This window comes from Colletotrichum orchidophilum (assembly GCF_001831195.1).
Source record: "Colletotrichum orchidophilum strain IMI 309357 chromosome Unknown Scaffold_5.1, whole genome shotgun sequence".
Classification (NCBI taxonomy): domain Eukaryota; kingdom Fungi; phylum Ascomycota; class Sordariomycetes; order Glomerellales; family Glomerellaceae; genus Colletotrichum; species Colletotrichum orchidophilum.
In genome coordinates this window covers 440,710-453,875 of record NW_019172961.1, presented here as the reverse complement: position 1 = coordinate 453,875, position 13,166 = coordinate 440,710, and the positions used below count along the sequence as shown (strand labels likewise).

The 13,166-nt window shown below is 54.7% G+C and overlaps 3 protein-coding genes across 3 annotated transcripts; all 3 read left to right on the top strand.

Moving 5' to 3' along the window:
* Positions 1 to 4,261: 4,261 nt before the first annotated feature.
* CORC01_01051 (microtubule associated protein) lies at positions 4,262 to 6,835 on the top strand (the record flags this gene model as incomplete). Its single annotated transcript, XM_022612707.1, has 3 exons — positions 4,262 to 4,372; positions 4,432 to 4,690; positions 4,749 to 6,835. 3 exons carry the CDS (start codon positions 4,262 to 4,264, stop codon positions 6,833 to 6,835), a joined length of 2,457 nt encoding a protein of 818 aa, XP_022480868.1.
* A 1,956-nt stretch (positions 6,836 to 8,791) lies between these two features.
* Positions 8,792 to 11,068, top strand: CORC01_01050 (increased rDNA silencing protein 4; the record flags this gene model as incomplete). Its single annotated transcript, XM_022612706.1, has 1 exon — positions 8,792 to 11,068. The coding sequence occupies one exon, from the start codon at positions 8,792 to 8,794 to the stop codon at positions 11,066 to 11,068; it is 2,277 nt and encodes a 758-aa protein (XP_022480867.1).
* A 1,422-nt stretch (positions 11,069 to 12,490) lies between these two features.
* Positions 12,491 to 13,075, top strand: CORC01_01049 (acetyltransferase; the record flags this gene model as incomplete). The annotated part of the gene is made up of 1 exon (XM_022612705.1): positions 12,491 to 13,075. The coding sequence occupies one exon, from the start codon at positions 12,491 to 12,493 to the stop codon at positions 13,073 to 13,075; it is 585 nt and encodes a 194-aa protein (XP_022480866.1).
* Positions 13,076 to 13,166: the final 91 nt, after the last annotated feature.

Genomic DNA, 13,166 nt, shown 5'->3' with positions numbered 1-13,166 from the left:
ACACTCAGGAATCGGACACTCCAAGATAGACAAAAAAAGAAATAGGGTGTCGGTCATGTTGAAAGATCCATATTTGCCGCCAAAGCTCCACCAGTGCCAACACAGCTGCTATCTCTGGGCATGGGTTGTCTCCTTGAAAGAGACTTAGGTTGAGGTAGGCTCAGCTCTTAGAACTAGACTAGCAAACTCATTGTAGTTGCCAGTGCGGGAGTCGCAGGTAGGCGCCGCACCAAGACAGGGAACGGTAGAGAACGTAGTACTCAAAAGAAGTTTGGTGATGTGATGAACACCTTCAGGGCAGTTCAAAGACTTACATAGTCGTTGAGCGACTTTTAGTTGCGACTAAGTCGCCAGGTAAATCTCCTATTGTGTTCAAGCACTAGTCATCTGCTTTGATAAACGAATGCGACTCTGACACAGACTGACAGACAAAGGTATGAGTTGTCTCGGGACAGGTCGATCAAAATGCAGTCAAACTGGGTTCCAATGGGCTTGAAGGTGCCGATAGCCTTCTTCTCCGGCGGCTATCTGCAACACCATTGCATCAAGTTTACCAATCAATTTTAACCCTGCCTCTGTGTAGTGCGTAACTATTATGTGCGATTACTCAGCCTATCGCGTTATTCTCTACACTCAAGCTGCCAAGCGGGGTTGTTCTCGTATTTAGAGAGAATCGAGGACCGTCACCCGTGATCCAGTTGGCTGTATTTGTTCTCGATAGGCATGTGACGGATCGCTGATATGTTGCTGGGCTTGGTGGAGCAGACATGGTGCTTGAGTACAACCTCAAGCCAATCAATTATCTTGATACCTTTCAATTATGTTAATTGAATTCGAGGCCAACGTGGCATTTCATCCTAACTAGTCGCCTATGGATTCCTTCGATCTCGAGTGAGTTACCTGCGCTGGCGAGCAGGTTGGCCAGGCTCCGCGAGGAGCATATCCCCGCTGGTGTTAAGAAATATGTCATCTGTCTTCCTTGTTGGGTTGGAGCAAAAGAGACCCATGCCAACTTTCAGGCTTCGACCCTTTACGTTCGTACCGCACTTCGCAATCAAAGGGACGGAACAGGAACCCTACCAGAGCCATTGGTGCTATAAATTATTGCATGGCGGTGTTATGGATGGATTTCTCTCTTACTCGCACTACTCACCCGAAGGCAATTAGACGCCAGTTCTATAGACCAGCCAGCTCCCAAAGCACCGTCCAGAACGAATCAGGTCCACTCCAAGTGTCTCCCAAAGTGCCCCTTTGCACGGGCTGGGATGTGTGACTTATGGAATCTCGAGGTAGCGGTTGGCTTATTTGTAGCTGGGCATGCCGGTAGCTGCGAGATTTCAACGGTGGACTAAGCTCAGCTCGAGAGGTAGATGTTATTCTGGGATCGAGAAGCGTGGAGTTGAAGAATCATGTAGTTTTACGCGAGCAGAACGGATTGAACACGGGCGAGATTTGAACAGATGGCGGAGGTTCTGTTGGCTGGTTTTCACGTCTTTCAATATCTGTTCGATTTAAACCAAGACCGCTCAACCGCTCGAACACAAAACCAGAAGTATGGGACAGAATGAGAAGTTGGAAAGGCTTTCGCAATGATCACCACATATGGCCAGCTCATCATTCATGATGAAGCATACAGGAACTGGTGTGTGGCTACCGAATCCATCTCGATTTTGTTCCAGCTGACAGGCGGCCTAGGGTATTCACAGCTTCTTGAGGCCCACCGAGGATTACGTACGAAACAAGTGGATGCTTTCTGTTATGGATATTGTACGGATAGGTGCTTGAGGGATGTGGAGAGTGATGAATACAAGCTAAAAAGCCATGGACGATACCGATCCTTCGGCCATGGCGAATTTGCGATAATGCAACGGGTTCCATTGTTGAGCTAAAGTGCAGGGTTGGCAAGCGGGATCACGATCACGGCAAGTCCACCGGGCAACGACGTCTTGGGAGAGGGCGACAATGACGTCGCCGGGAAGAGCAGGGGTAGGGTAAGGACGCTAGCTACTACCCAGCCATTGGGCATCCAGCAGAGACCAAGCGAACATAAGGGAGGGGAGGGGTGCGTTCGAGATGCGCGCGTAAAAGTCCCGACCCAGAAGCTTATTAGCGGGCGGCATGTGCCGTGTGTGTATGTGTGTGAGTGTATGTTGGGCTGGACTTGGAATAGGGTGGCTGGCAAGTTTGTGCAGCCCGGGCAGTACGACGGCAAAGGCGAATCGTTGCGGAGATCAAACTGGTTCTGAACGGGTCGGCTACGACGATTTTCGTCCTAGTCTGGGGGAGTCTGGAAGAGGGAGGCTGGGAGCAAGGGAGCGTGGGCGGGGTGCCTCAGTATGGGACCTGTCATCTCATGGTTTCCCGGGCAGTGGCTTGGGATGATGGGATATCCATTGATATTCGTGGAACTGCTGGGAGCTTGGAGCTTCGAGATGGAAATTCGTCTGGGGCTGAGTGAGGGCCTGGACTTGGCTAGAAAAGAGGAGGATCACCTGAATAAGAGGGGAAAGACGAATTGAAGAAGAAAACATAAAGTCCGTACCGCCATGAATGCGATCGATGGATGCTGGGAAAAGCAAGGTCCGGTGCTCGTCACCGTGGTGAGAGATGAGAGACGGGGGGGAGATGGCTGCGTTTGCATCTCACCGCTGGAGCACACGCCTGAAGATGCCCACAGCAGGATGGAGCGTGGCAGGGGAGGAGCGAGCATGGGATGGGAAAGAGCCGAGATGAGCCAGATCGATTTTCTTGATTTTCCGTCTTTCGCGGATTTGTCTCTTCGTAGCCGGAGTCCAGTCGGAGGCAGGAGGTGCGCGTTGAGGTGCATGAAGGAATCGGGTGGATAGGCGATGGTGCAACAAAGTTTTCGTGTGCATGAGTTTAGCGTGATGCGAGGCAGCTGTACTCGAGGTTAACTTTTCGTGGCTAAAAAAGGCACGAGTTTTTTTTGTTGTGGATGGATGACTTGCAGAGGGATTTCGTTGGGGGCGATGCGATGCGATGCGATGTGATGTAAACAAAGCGGGTGCCGATGCGCGACTAGAGCTGCGGGTGATTTGTTTGCGCAGAACGGCGTCTGTTTGATCGTCCGATTTGCCTGCAGTAGACCAACCAACAGCAATATCACGGCTCAACATAACTGTTGAGATTATAGGGCTTCGATGTTAAGGTAGCTGGGGCAGACAGACACAACAAGTCCATTCTACCTTATCCTCGCCCATGAAGTGGCCGCCGTATGGATGACGGATATCGCAGATGGCAGATATCAAGAAGTGTGCTGGGTTGACGGGTGCAACGAGCTAAGCTAAGATTGGCTCATGGGCTGAGCTGACAGCGACAATCAGCGGACCCACTATAACAGCCTGGCAACAAATACGTACTGGGTATCCACATTGATTCACTAGGTATCCCTGCACGTGCCCTGGTCGTACCACAGAGTAAGGTGCAGGCAGCTGAAGAGCAGAGTTGAATGGGAAGAAGGTGGCCAATGGCGGGGTAGCTCTTTCCTGAAACCCACCACAAAAAGGCACCGTAACCCTTGCTTGCTGGGAGCTGACCCCGTTGCCGTGGAGACATCGCCCCACGGTGCGAACCCAAACAGGAAAACCCAGGACCCGTTTACTTCGTAGCCCTCGACAATTGGACATTCCCGGCCACCGACCTCTGACCTCTGCCACCCTCCTTCCGCCGTGAATTCAATTCATCAAGTGGCACCTTCGCATCTTTATCGCCGTGACCGAGTTTCTTCCCATCCTCTTCCCACTTCCCCAATCTCCGCCCTCCGCTCTTCCCCCGAAAACGCTCCCCTCGTCATCAACAAGGAGAAAGAAATCGAGCGGTCTCAGACAAATCTCTTCAACCTCATAGATCCCACGAGACTGCAGGTTTCGACGCAGCTTCATTCTTTTGTTGTTTTTTTTCCTCTCTCTGAACGATCTCCCTTGCTGGACAATGCACTACTCGCCGCAACTCTTTCGGTGACCATTCGCTTCCCAGTCCACGTCGCAACCGCACCCAAGTACCTTGCCTCGGAGAAAGTAAACAAATCGACTCACTCGCCGCGCCCACCTGCACTAGCCTCCCCGCCACTCTGAATAGCATCAACAATCAGCATTTGCGCTGCGCCCACTCTTTTACCCCCACGACCTGCACGCCTTATCACACGTACCTTAATCGCAATCAATTTCCCGAACCAGACCGCCTTCTCTCTCATCCTCAGTTTTTTTTTCCTGGGCTACTCGTTTGGCCAGCTTAATCCACCATGGACACCAGCTACCTGTCCCAGCAGGTCAACACCATCATCGGCCAGCTGCACGGCCTGTTTGATGAGATTGGCGTCCCCAACCATGATCGCGAAAAACGCGAGGAAGACGTGAGCTTCTCTCATCCCATTTCCCTTGCATAATCTGTTCTGACATCCACGCCACACAGCTCTTCGAGGCGCTGTCCAAAGCCCTGACCGACCAGGTCCATCTAGTCACGAGCGAAAAGGAGGAAATGATTGAAGAAGCCGAGCGCATAATCACCACAATACAGCAGATGGAGGCATCACTCGACGACAACCGTGCACGCCGGGACCGCAGCGACGACATCCAAATCACCTACCCACTTACGAGATGCTTGCAGACGCTCAAGGAGAAGCATAAGCAAGTCAGCCGATTGCACAAGGAGCGTTTCGAACAGGTCAAGAGTGAGTTCATCGGGAAGCAAGGAGACCCCAAAAGACATGATGCTAACCAGCGACATAGAGCTTGTCGAAGCACTCGAATCATACTCGTCACACCTTGAACCTACCTTTGTCAAGATCCCTCTGCCGCCAACCGGCCCAAACCAATCCATACCCCCCAATTTCGACCTGTCACCATCGTACGTGGACAAGCTCGATCATGAATTTACGAGAGTCTATGAAGAGTACACGCGCCGCGTCGCAACGGTTAAGGCCCTTTGCGAGCACACGATTCAGCTCTGGGCTGAGTTGGGCACCCCTCAGGCTCAAACCGACGGTGCTATTGTCAAATATTACCGCGAATCACCCGAACAATTGGGCTTGCACGAGGAAGACATTGAGCGCCTCAAGGCGAAACGCGACAAGCTCTCGGACGAGAAGAAGAACCGCGAAAAGCGACTCAAGGATCTGCGCGCTGCTGTCGAGGCCCTATGGGAGAAGCTGGAGGTGGACATGGGAGAGAGAAAGGCGTTTCTCAACAGCAACCGAGGCTGTGGCGTGCGACAAATCAACGAGTTTGAAGATGAGTTGGCGCGTCTCAATGAGCTGAAGAGGCAGAACCTGCATCTTTTCGTCGAGGATGCGCGCTTCAAGCTGCAGGAGCTGTGGGACTCGCTGTACCTGTCCGAGGATGAGATGCTCGAGTTCACCCCCGCCTTTTCTGACGTCTACAGCGACGCTCTCCTCGAAGCCCACGAGCGTGAGATTGCACGACTGGAAGTTCTCAAGGAACAGCGCCTTCCGACTCTCGAGCTTGTCGAAAGACATCGAACCCTCACGAGTGAGCGCGATGAGCTCGCAGCATCGAGTCAGGATGCTTCCCGCCTCATGGGGCGCGGCCAAAAGGGCGAGAAGCGCGATCCCGGAAAGCTTCTCAGAGAAGAAAAAATGCGCAAGCGTATCGCAAAGGAGCTGCCCAGGATTGCCGTCGAGCTGCGCAGAACGCTCGAGAGATTCGAGGACGAGTACGGACGGCCATTTACAGTCCATGGTGAACGCTACTTGGACGTCCTGGAGGCTGAGGACAGACCGGCACCTGGCCCACGATCCAAGACCCCAGGCGCCGGAGCCGCCCCTGCATCAGCAGCCAAGCCGAGAGGGCACAACAGAGCACAGAGCATCACATCTATCGTGAGACCCCCGACTCGCAACGGGGTAAGAACACCAGCACCAGCGCCTGTGCCTACCACCAAACGCAGCGCAAACAACATGAACAGCGCGGCTCCCATAACTAGACCAGTTTCTGCTCACGCAAAAGCCCAGGAAATCGCCAGACCGGCATCCTCCATGGGCAGCCTGAGAGAGCGAGCGCAAACTCTCAACCGGCCACCAGGTAGTCCCTCGCGGATTCCTGCGCGCCCACCATTGGCCAATCTCAAGTATAGCAACTTTGGCGCCGCGTCGCCCGAGCGACAAGAGAGGCCGGCGTCGAGAATTGACGCATACGCAACGATTCGTGGTGGAAATCACCAGATGCGTGCTCCTCCTCCCAAAATGCGCGATCTCAACACGGTGGAACTAGAGACGCCGGTCAACCCTTACAAAGCAGTTGGACTAGGCGGGAATATTGTGCGCCAGGTCGAGCTTGAAGATCCCTACGATGAGGACTGTCAGCAGCCGCGGCTGATGAGAGCCAACTCGACTCTCTCACATACTTCACACGCTTCGCATAACTCGCATGCGTCGTACGCCTCCCAGAGCTCCCACCACTCTCAAGGGTCCTCTCAACACGACTACTCGTCTTCCCACTCCTCGACCCTCCGCCAATATCCGCCATCTTCCTACCCCCAAGCACCACCGCCCCGGCAGATTTCCAATTCATCCAACGGATCGAGTAATGTGACCGGCTCAGAGAACTGGGAGACATATGACGACGCCAGCGAGCCCGAGCAGGACGCCACCGACACATACTACGCAAAGGTCCGGGCTGCCCGCAACGGCAAGCGTTTCGAGCCCGAAGCCGGGTATCGACCACCGGCCAGCGATCCTAAGAGGCAGCGACCGTTCCCGATGACGGCACCTGGTGGACATGCTGGGCATGGCTACAGTGACGGCGAGGGTAACCGCATTATCTCGGGCAGCGAGTGGACAGACGAGGATGGATACTAGAGGCGACAAGTCTCGTATCCGCCGCCCGCTCTGTTTCTTCATCTTGGTACGCCGGCCGTGGAAGTTATACTGCCTGATGATAATGTCGGATGATTACGCCTCATGTCTGAACGATGCAGCTACTACTCGCTCATGACGAACATGCCTTTTTTTCTTTTTGGTAAAGAAAATAATTGGTCGAGGATCTCGGTGTCTGCGGATGCCATTCGCTTCTTTTCCCGTGTCGTTTGTATCTTGGCCGGTTGTGTTTGGTGGAAAGTTGAAGGAAGTTGAGGCGAGAGAGGGGAAAGGGAGGTCATTGTGAATTCTCTTTCTTTTCTGTGCATACTGGCAACCGGGCCGCGAGGCATTTGGGTTCCCTCATGGTCTACCTTAAGATATGACCGCGGGACCATCGACAGCTCTGACGACTGACTGTTGTTTTGTTTCCTTTTTTTTTCATGTCGGACGCAACAAGTTCCAGCTACCCTCAAATCTGGGTATACCATTTTGTTGTTTTCCTTGGTCATCGCAAGCAATGGTCATCGCAAGCAACGGGAAAGAGGGATCCTTTGGAGTTTTGGTTTCTCGGGGCGGTCGGGTACTCTGGATAGGCTGATGCCCTTCCCCCATTACCCCCTTGCGAGAATTCAGGAGCGGACACTTTGTCTTTTGTTTGCTTCTTTGAAAGTTTCTAGTGTTGATTTCTCCTGCGCGTTTTAGCCATGCGGGATAAATAGGTATTTTTTCGTAGTGTAGTTAAAAGAGAACGCAGTGATGCGTACATCCATCATTTCTTCGTATCGTCCCTGACCAGAGTTTGCCTACCTAGTATTATGAAGTGAAACGAAGTGGGAGGGTAAGGAGAACTGTGTACGATGAGAAGCCGACGTTTCCGGTGTTGATTTTTCCGACATCATGAACCTTGTCCAAAGCATGTGAGATCAAGGTAGACGGGATGGCCGGCGCCGGCGGCACGCCCGGAAAGCGGGAGCTAAGGAGAGTCAACTCAAAGTACAGCGTAAACGTGCACTTGGAATAAGGTACCGGCGGAAGAATGATGTGAGACTAAAACTAAGAGAATAAGTCGTGGGCTAAAATCCCAATCCCGTCTGTCCGGTGGCAGCGGGTGCTTATGAAGTAAATAGTTGACGGGTGACGGGTGAGCAAGCATCTAGCCAGGGCCATGGTGTGCAGATCCGCTATGACGCTGGTGAATGTTGAGATCTTCATGTATTTCCTTGGTCCCAATTCATGAAGGTGCGTCATGCCCCAAACAACGTATGATAACCCGCCAGGATGTTTTTGATGAATTGACTTGCGGATCATGTCTATGTACGGAATACGGATAGAAAGGTGAATGCTTCCTTGGGGGGACAGAAACCCGACGGTCGCCCGTAGACAGACCCCGACAGCACCGGAGAAAGTGGAGACTGGGGGAAGAGGAAAGAGGAAGGGAAACGTCGCCGGGCCACCCGTTCGTTCCAACTCTTTTGTTGCTGACTGGATTTCCCCCTCAAATTAAATTCATCGCGCACGCGGTGCCCATCTCCGCAGGAAGCTAGAGCCCAGCCGCAAGCCCGCAACGGCCATTTCCGCTTTCTGCGCCGCGCTGCCGAGTAGAGTACCACCTACCTCCGTGTCCTCAGCGTTCCATTTACCTTTTCCCTCTTTCTTCAACCTCGACTCCTAGGTAGCTACCTACTTGACCTTAATCTCAGCCTCATATCTCTTACCAATCCCGACGACGATACCTCAACACCCCTCTTCTTGTGCGTCCTTTGCTCGAATCAACAATTCTTCAACGCGTCCATTAATCACCCTCGACCTCAAGGGACAAACGCAAAGGTCCCACGATGACCGAAACATCCTCAGCCCGTTGATCGACCGAACGCATATAGATACCCACCAAGAAGTCAAATACCCTCCGATGCTGCCTTCCTCTACCACGACATCTCCTCGCGGTCGTCCATCGCCATGATGATGAATACCCACCATAACCACCATCACCACCCACCCCCGTCGGGCGGAGCCTCCGATGCAGCCGCAGCCTTGAAAGGCGCGAATCTCGCGTTCAACAAGACGAAACCGAAACCCATTCCACCCCCGAAACCCATAAATACCGGCGGCGGCGGTAGTGGCATCAGTCGTCGCCGCGGCGCGAGCCTCATCGCCGCCTCCACCGCATCAACCTACGACCGGAGCACAAGTACAAGCCCCATACAGCGCCAACACACCGGCGCGAGCCTGGCCACAACTCCGGGCGATGGCGGCCGCTTCGGCCGCGACGGCACGTCCGATATGCGAGACCGCCTGTCCAATTTCCTCGCCTCGAGTCCCGCCGCCTCCTCAACGACATCCCACCTGACACCGCATACGTCGACGAGGCTCGACCCCAAAAGCCCGAGCTACATCGCTGCCACGCTGGCCGCCTCGCGGAGCGCCTCACCTAGTCCGCACGCGAGTCCCGCCGCCTCTGCCTTGACGCCTGCACAGATGAACCAGCTCCAGCAGATGCAGCTTGCGAGGAGGAGCAGGCGGGGCAGCGTCGGGGAGACGGAGAGCGTGGTGAGTAGCCTCGATTTACCGGATACGACGTCCATCCCCGCCACGGGTCACTTGATAAACATGTTTGAGAGAGGGGGCGGTGAGGATGTTGATCCCGTGAAGAGGAGCGGCGGCGGCGGCGGGGATGTTTCTGCTAGGCCCAAGATTCGACCGTTGACGCCGGAGAGGGAATTGAGTCCTGCCCGTGCCAAGGCGGCGAGGATGGGTATTGTTGAGGAGCCAGTGGTGTTGAAGACGAAACCTACGGTGAAGCCGCGGCCTGTCACGCCGATCATGGCTGTTGCAAAGGGGGAGTCTATGGGGGATGTCACGCCGCAGGCGAGGCAGCCTGCGCTCAAGTCGTCGCCTGCGAAACCGATCCTGTCGCCGGCCAAGGCTGTGCACAGAGAGATTGTATTGGAGCCGCCGCCGCTTGCCAGGGGGCGAGAATCTGCTGTCAGCATGCCACCGAAAGCCTCAGAAGCACCGGTAGTACGGTCAAGGTCGCAGCTCACGAGGGTGCCCATCACACGAACACTTATGCCGGAGTCAAAGGCAGCGCGGCCCCCGGCGACTCCGGAGCCAAGGAGGTCGCGGATCAAGGCTACGCCGAGTGCATCTGTCTCCCCGCCCTTGATCGAGCGAGCTGGTGATGAGATTCGCTCTCCTGAACCCAAGAGACCGGAATCCAAGGCCAAGTTGCAGCCGCCTACACCTCCTCAGCCGCGTGGTCGTCCTCAATCCAAGGAGCGAGTGCCTCGTCCATTGACGAAACCTCGCAGTATGGCTTCAGTCTATGGTCATAGCCAATTGCAGGAGCCCTTTCGTCGTTCCAAGTCCGGAGCAAGGCCATCAACTGCCGATACGAGCTCTTCTAACGACACGTTTGTATCGGCCGAGTCCAACCAGACCGCCGTCCCCGAATATGTCCCATCTCGCCCGACAGCTCGTCAAACAAATTCTACGCACAGCACCCCGAGCCGTTCATCAGCCAACAGCTCACCAAGCCGCGCGACCCCGCGACGCACGCCCGCCTCGTCGACTACGAGTCTGCCGCTCAACTCCCTCTCTAACGCAATCATGGCCGGATCCCTCGCCGCCGCCCGCCTGACGCCCTCGAACTCGGGCCAGTCTACGCTCTCCCCGCCCCAGCTGCCGCCGAGTCGCACAAAGTCTCCGCGCCTGCGACAGACGCTTCGCCAGCCGCCGTCGAAATCGGACGACGAAGACGAGATCCGCAGGAAGAAGCACCAGCACGGCAGCAACAAGCACTCGCACAAGGAGGGCGCCCGGCGGCGATGGCGCGACGAGATTACGGTGCGCGAACGGCGGCGGTATGAGGCAGTGTGGGCGAGCAACCGCGGCATGCTGCTGGTCGACGGTGCTTCGTCCCAGGGGCTGCTGCTGCTGCCACCCCCGAGTTTGGGCGGCTCGCCGTCGTTGCCGCACGATGCGGCTGATTGTGTGGTGGACATTGTGGCGCGCGAGGTTTGGCGCCGCTCGCGGCTGCCGCGGGAGGAGCTGGCTGAGGTGTGGGATGCCGTGGACCGGCGCCATCGAGGGATGTTGAGCAAGGTCGAGTTTGTTGTCGGGTTGTGGCTGATTGATCAGCGGTTGAGGGGCCGCAAGATCCCTGCGAGGGTGAGTGCGAGTGTGTGGGATAGTGCGCAGGGGGTTAAAGTGCGTTCGCCCAAGATGAAGAAGTGAGGGATGGATTGGGTGGTGAAGCCTCCCAGTCCAAAGGAAGGGGGGGCTTGGAAGTCTGAGGGGAGGTAGTCTGGGCACGAGGAGCAGGAGCAGGAGGAGGAGGACTTTTGGCTCGGCATTGCGCAGCATGGCATAGCATAGCATGGCACTTTCGCGTGTGTGTTTTTTTTTTTCGTTTCAGTTACTGCTTTACGTGCTTGTACCGATACCCTTGATATAGAAACGTCTCAATGAAATGGAGTATGCGACTCATGTTTGACTGGCGCGCATGTTGACTAGCAATTTCTAATTTATATTACTGTTTATGTGCGGGATAGCTCCTGACGTGAGACGTGTGTCGAGCTTTGATCCTTGATGTATTTTGCATGTTTCTAGGCTTGCGTGCGTGTGTGTTCATCCCATAACTCTGGACGCGGGAGCTTTTCAGCGATGTTCCCTGGTTGCAGGTTTGGAGTTGTGGGATGAATCAGCAAGGCGCTTGGGGGTCTGGGAAACTCAATCCTTATATCTCTCACGTTTGCTGAGGAAATGTTAAGTGGGAGGACTTGGAGTTGTCGAGTTCCAATGTATAGTGTGAACGGTGGAGGGGAGTCTATGATGGATTCCGGAGGTACGATTCGGACATGGAGGGGATGTCGACGGCGGGGAAGCTGGATTTTTGGCGGAGCTGGCCGGGTTTGGTGGGGCCGATTTCGAGTCTTTGAGACAGTGTCATGTCAAAAGAATGTCAAAAAGATGTCAAGAATGTCAAGAATGTAGAAAAAAACGGCGCCCTTGCATGACTCGGGGGCCCCCGCTCTCCTTGATTTATAACCCGTGGTTAAGGAATCAAACAGGGTTAGTTTTGAGGCCGCTAGCACACGCTATCTTGGACTTTGGCCAATCAGCATCTGCAAAGAAGTCCATTTCGGCGATTGTGTTCCTCTTCAAGCACCTGTGTAAATCAAAAATGACCTGTGCGAATAAGGTCCGGGAAAGGCGTGGGCCTGAGGGAATTTTTTGACTGACAATTTTGTCCGGGAGAGGTTTCGTCGGGTGGTTCGGTGGGTTCTGGGATGACGATGAGGAAGTTTTGTATTAAGATTCATTCATGTTCGCGATTGGCAAAGTTATATTACTTGACGTGTTCCATTTGAATTCAACCATTGATCCACTCGCAGTCAGTTGTTCTTATTGTAAAGAGACCCAAGCACCTTTATCAAGCAAGATCCCATCTCAAGAAGAAAACTTGCTCAGAAGCCTCACGATCATAACGCAACTCATTCAGGGGTAAAAGATAAATAAAAATCTCGCACCACGAACCACCACCACCACCACACACAGCTCATCTCATCTCATAACCAACAAGAGCAAAAACACAGAAAAAAGAAACAAGCCAAACACAACGCACCAAAACCGCTCCGCCTCCTAAGGACTCTCACAATGACGGTCACAACCCCACACCAACACCAGCCATCCCTCTCCTTCCGCCCCGCCACGCCCGCCGACATCCCCCTCCTCCTCCCCCTGATCCGCTCCGCCTACCGCGGCGAAGCCTCCCGCAAGGGGTGGACGACGGAGGCGGACCTGGTGGCGGACCAGCGCATCGACGAGCGCGGGCTGCTGGCCAAGCTGGAGGAGCCCGAGGGCGTCGTCTTGCTCGTCACTGAAGACGACGCTGCCGTCAGCACCACCACGCCGCCGCTTGCCTGCTGCGAAGTCGTACGGAGCAAAAAGGACCCTACGGTGGCGTATTTTGGCCTCTTTGCCGTGAATCCTGCGAGGCAGGCGGGCGGGGTGGGCAAGACCGTGTTGAGTTTCGCCGAGGCGTATGCGCGGCGGGAGTGGGAGGGCGTGGTCAGGATGGAGATGTGTGTTTTGTGGATGCGGGGGGAGCTGATTGCGTGGTATGAGCGGAGGGGGTATGGGAAGACGGGGGAGAGGAGGCCGTTTCCGTACGCGGAGATGGTTGGGGGCGTTGCGTTGCGGGATGATTTGTGGTTCGAGGTTTTGGAAAAGGTGTTGTGATGGGCTTGGGACATGGAGAGTTGGGTGTTTTTTTTTTTTTTTGGTGGTGGTTTTGATGATGAGAATAGGAGGCTGGATGGATTGTAGATGG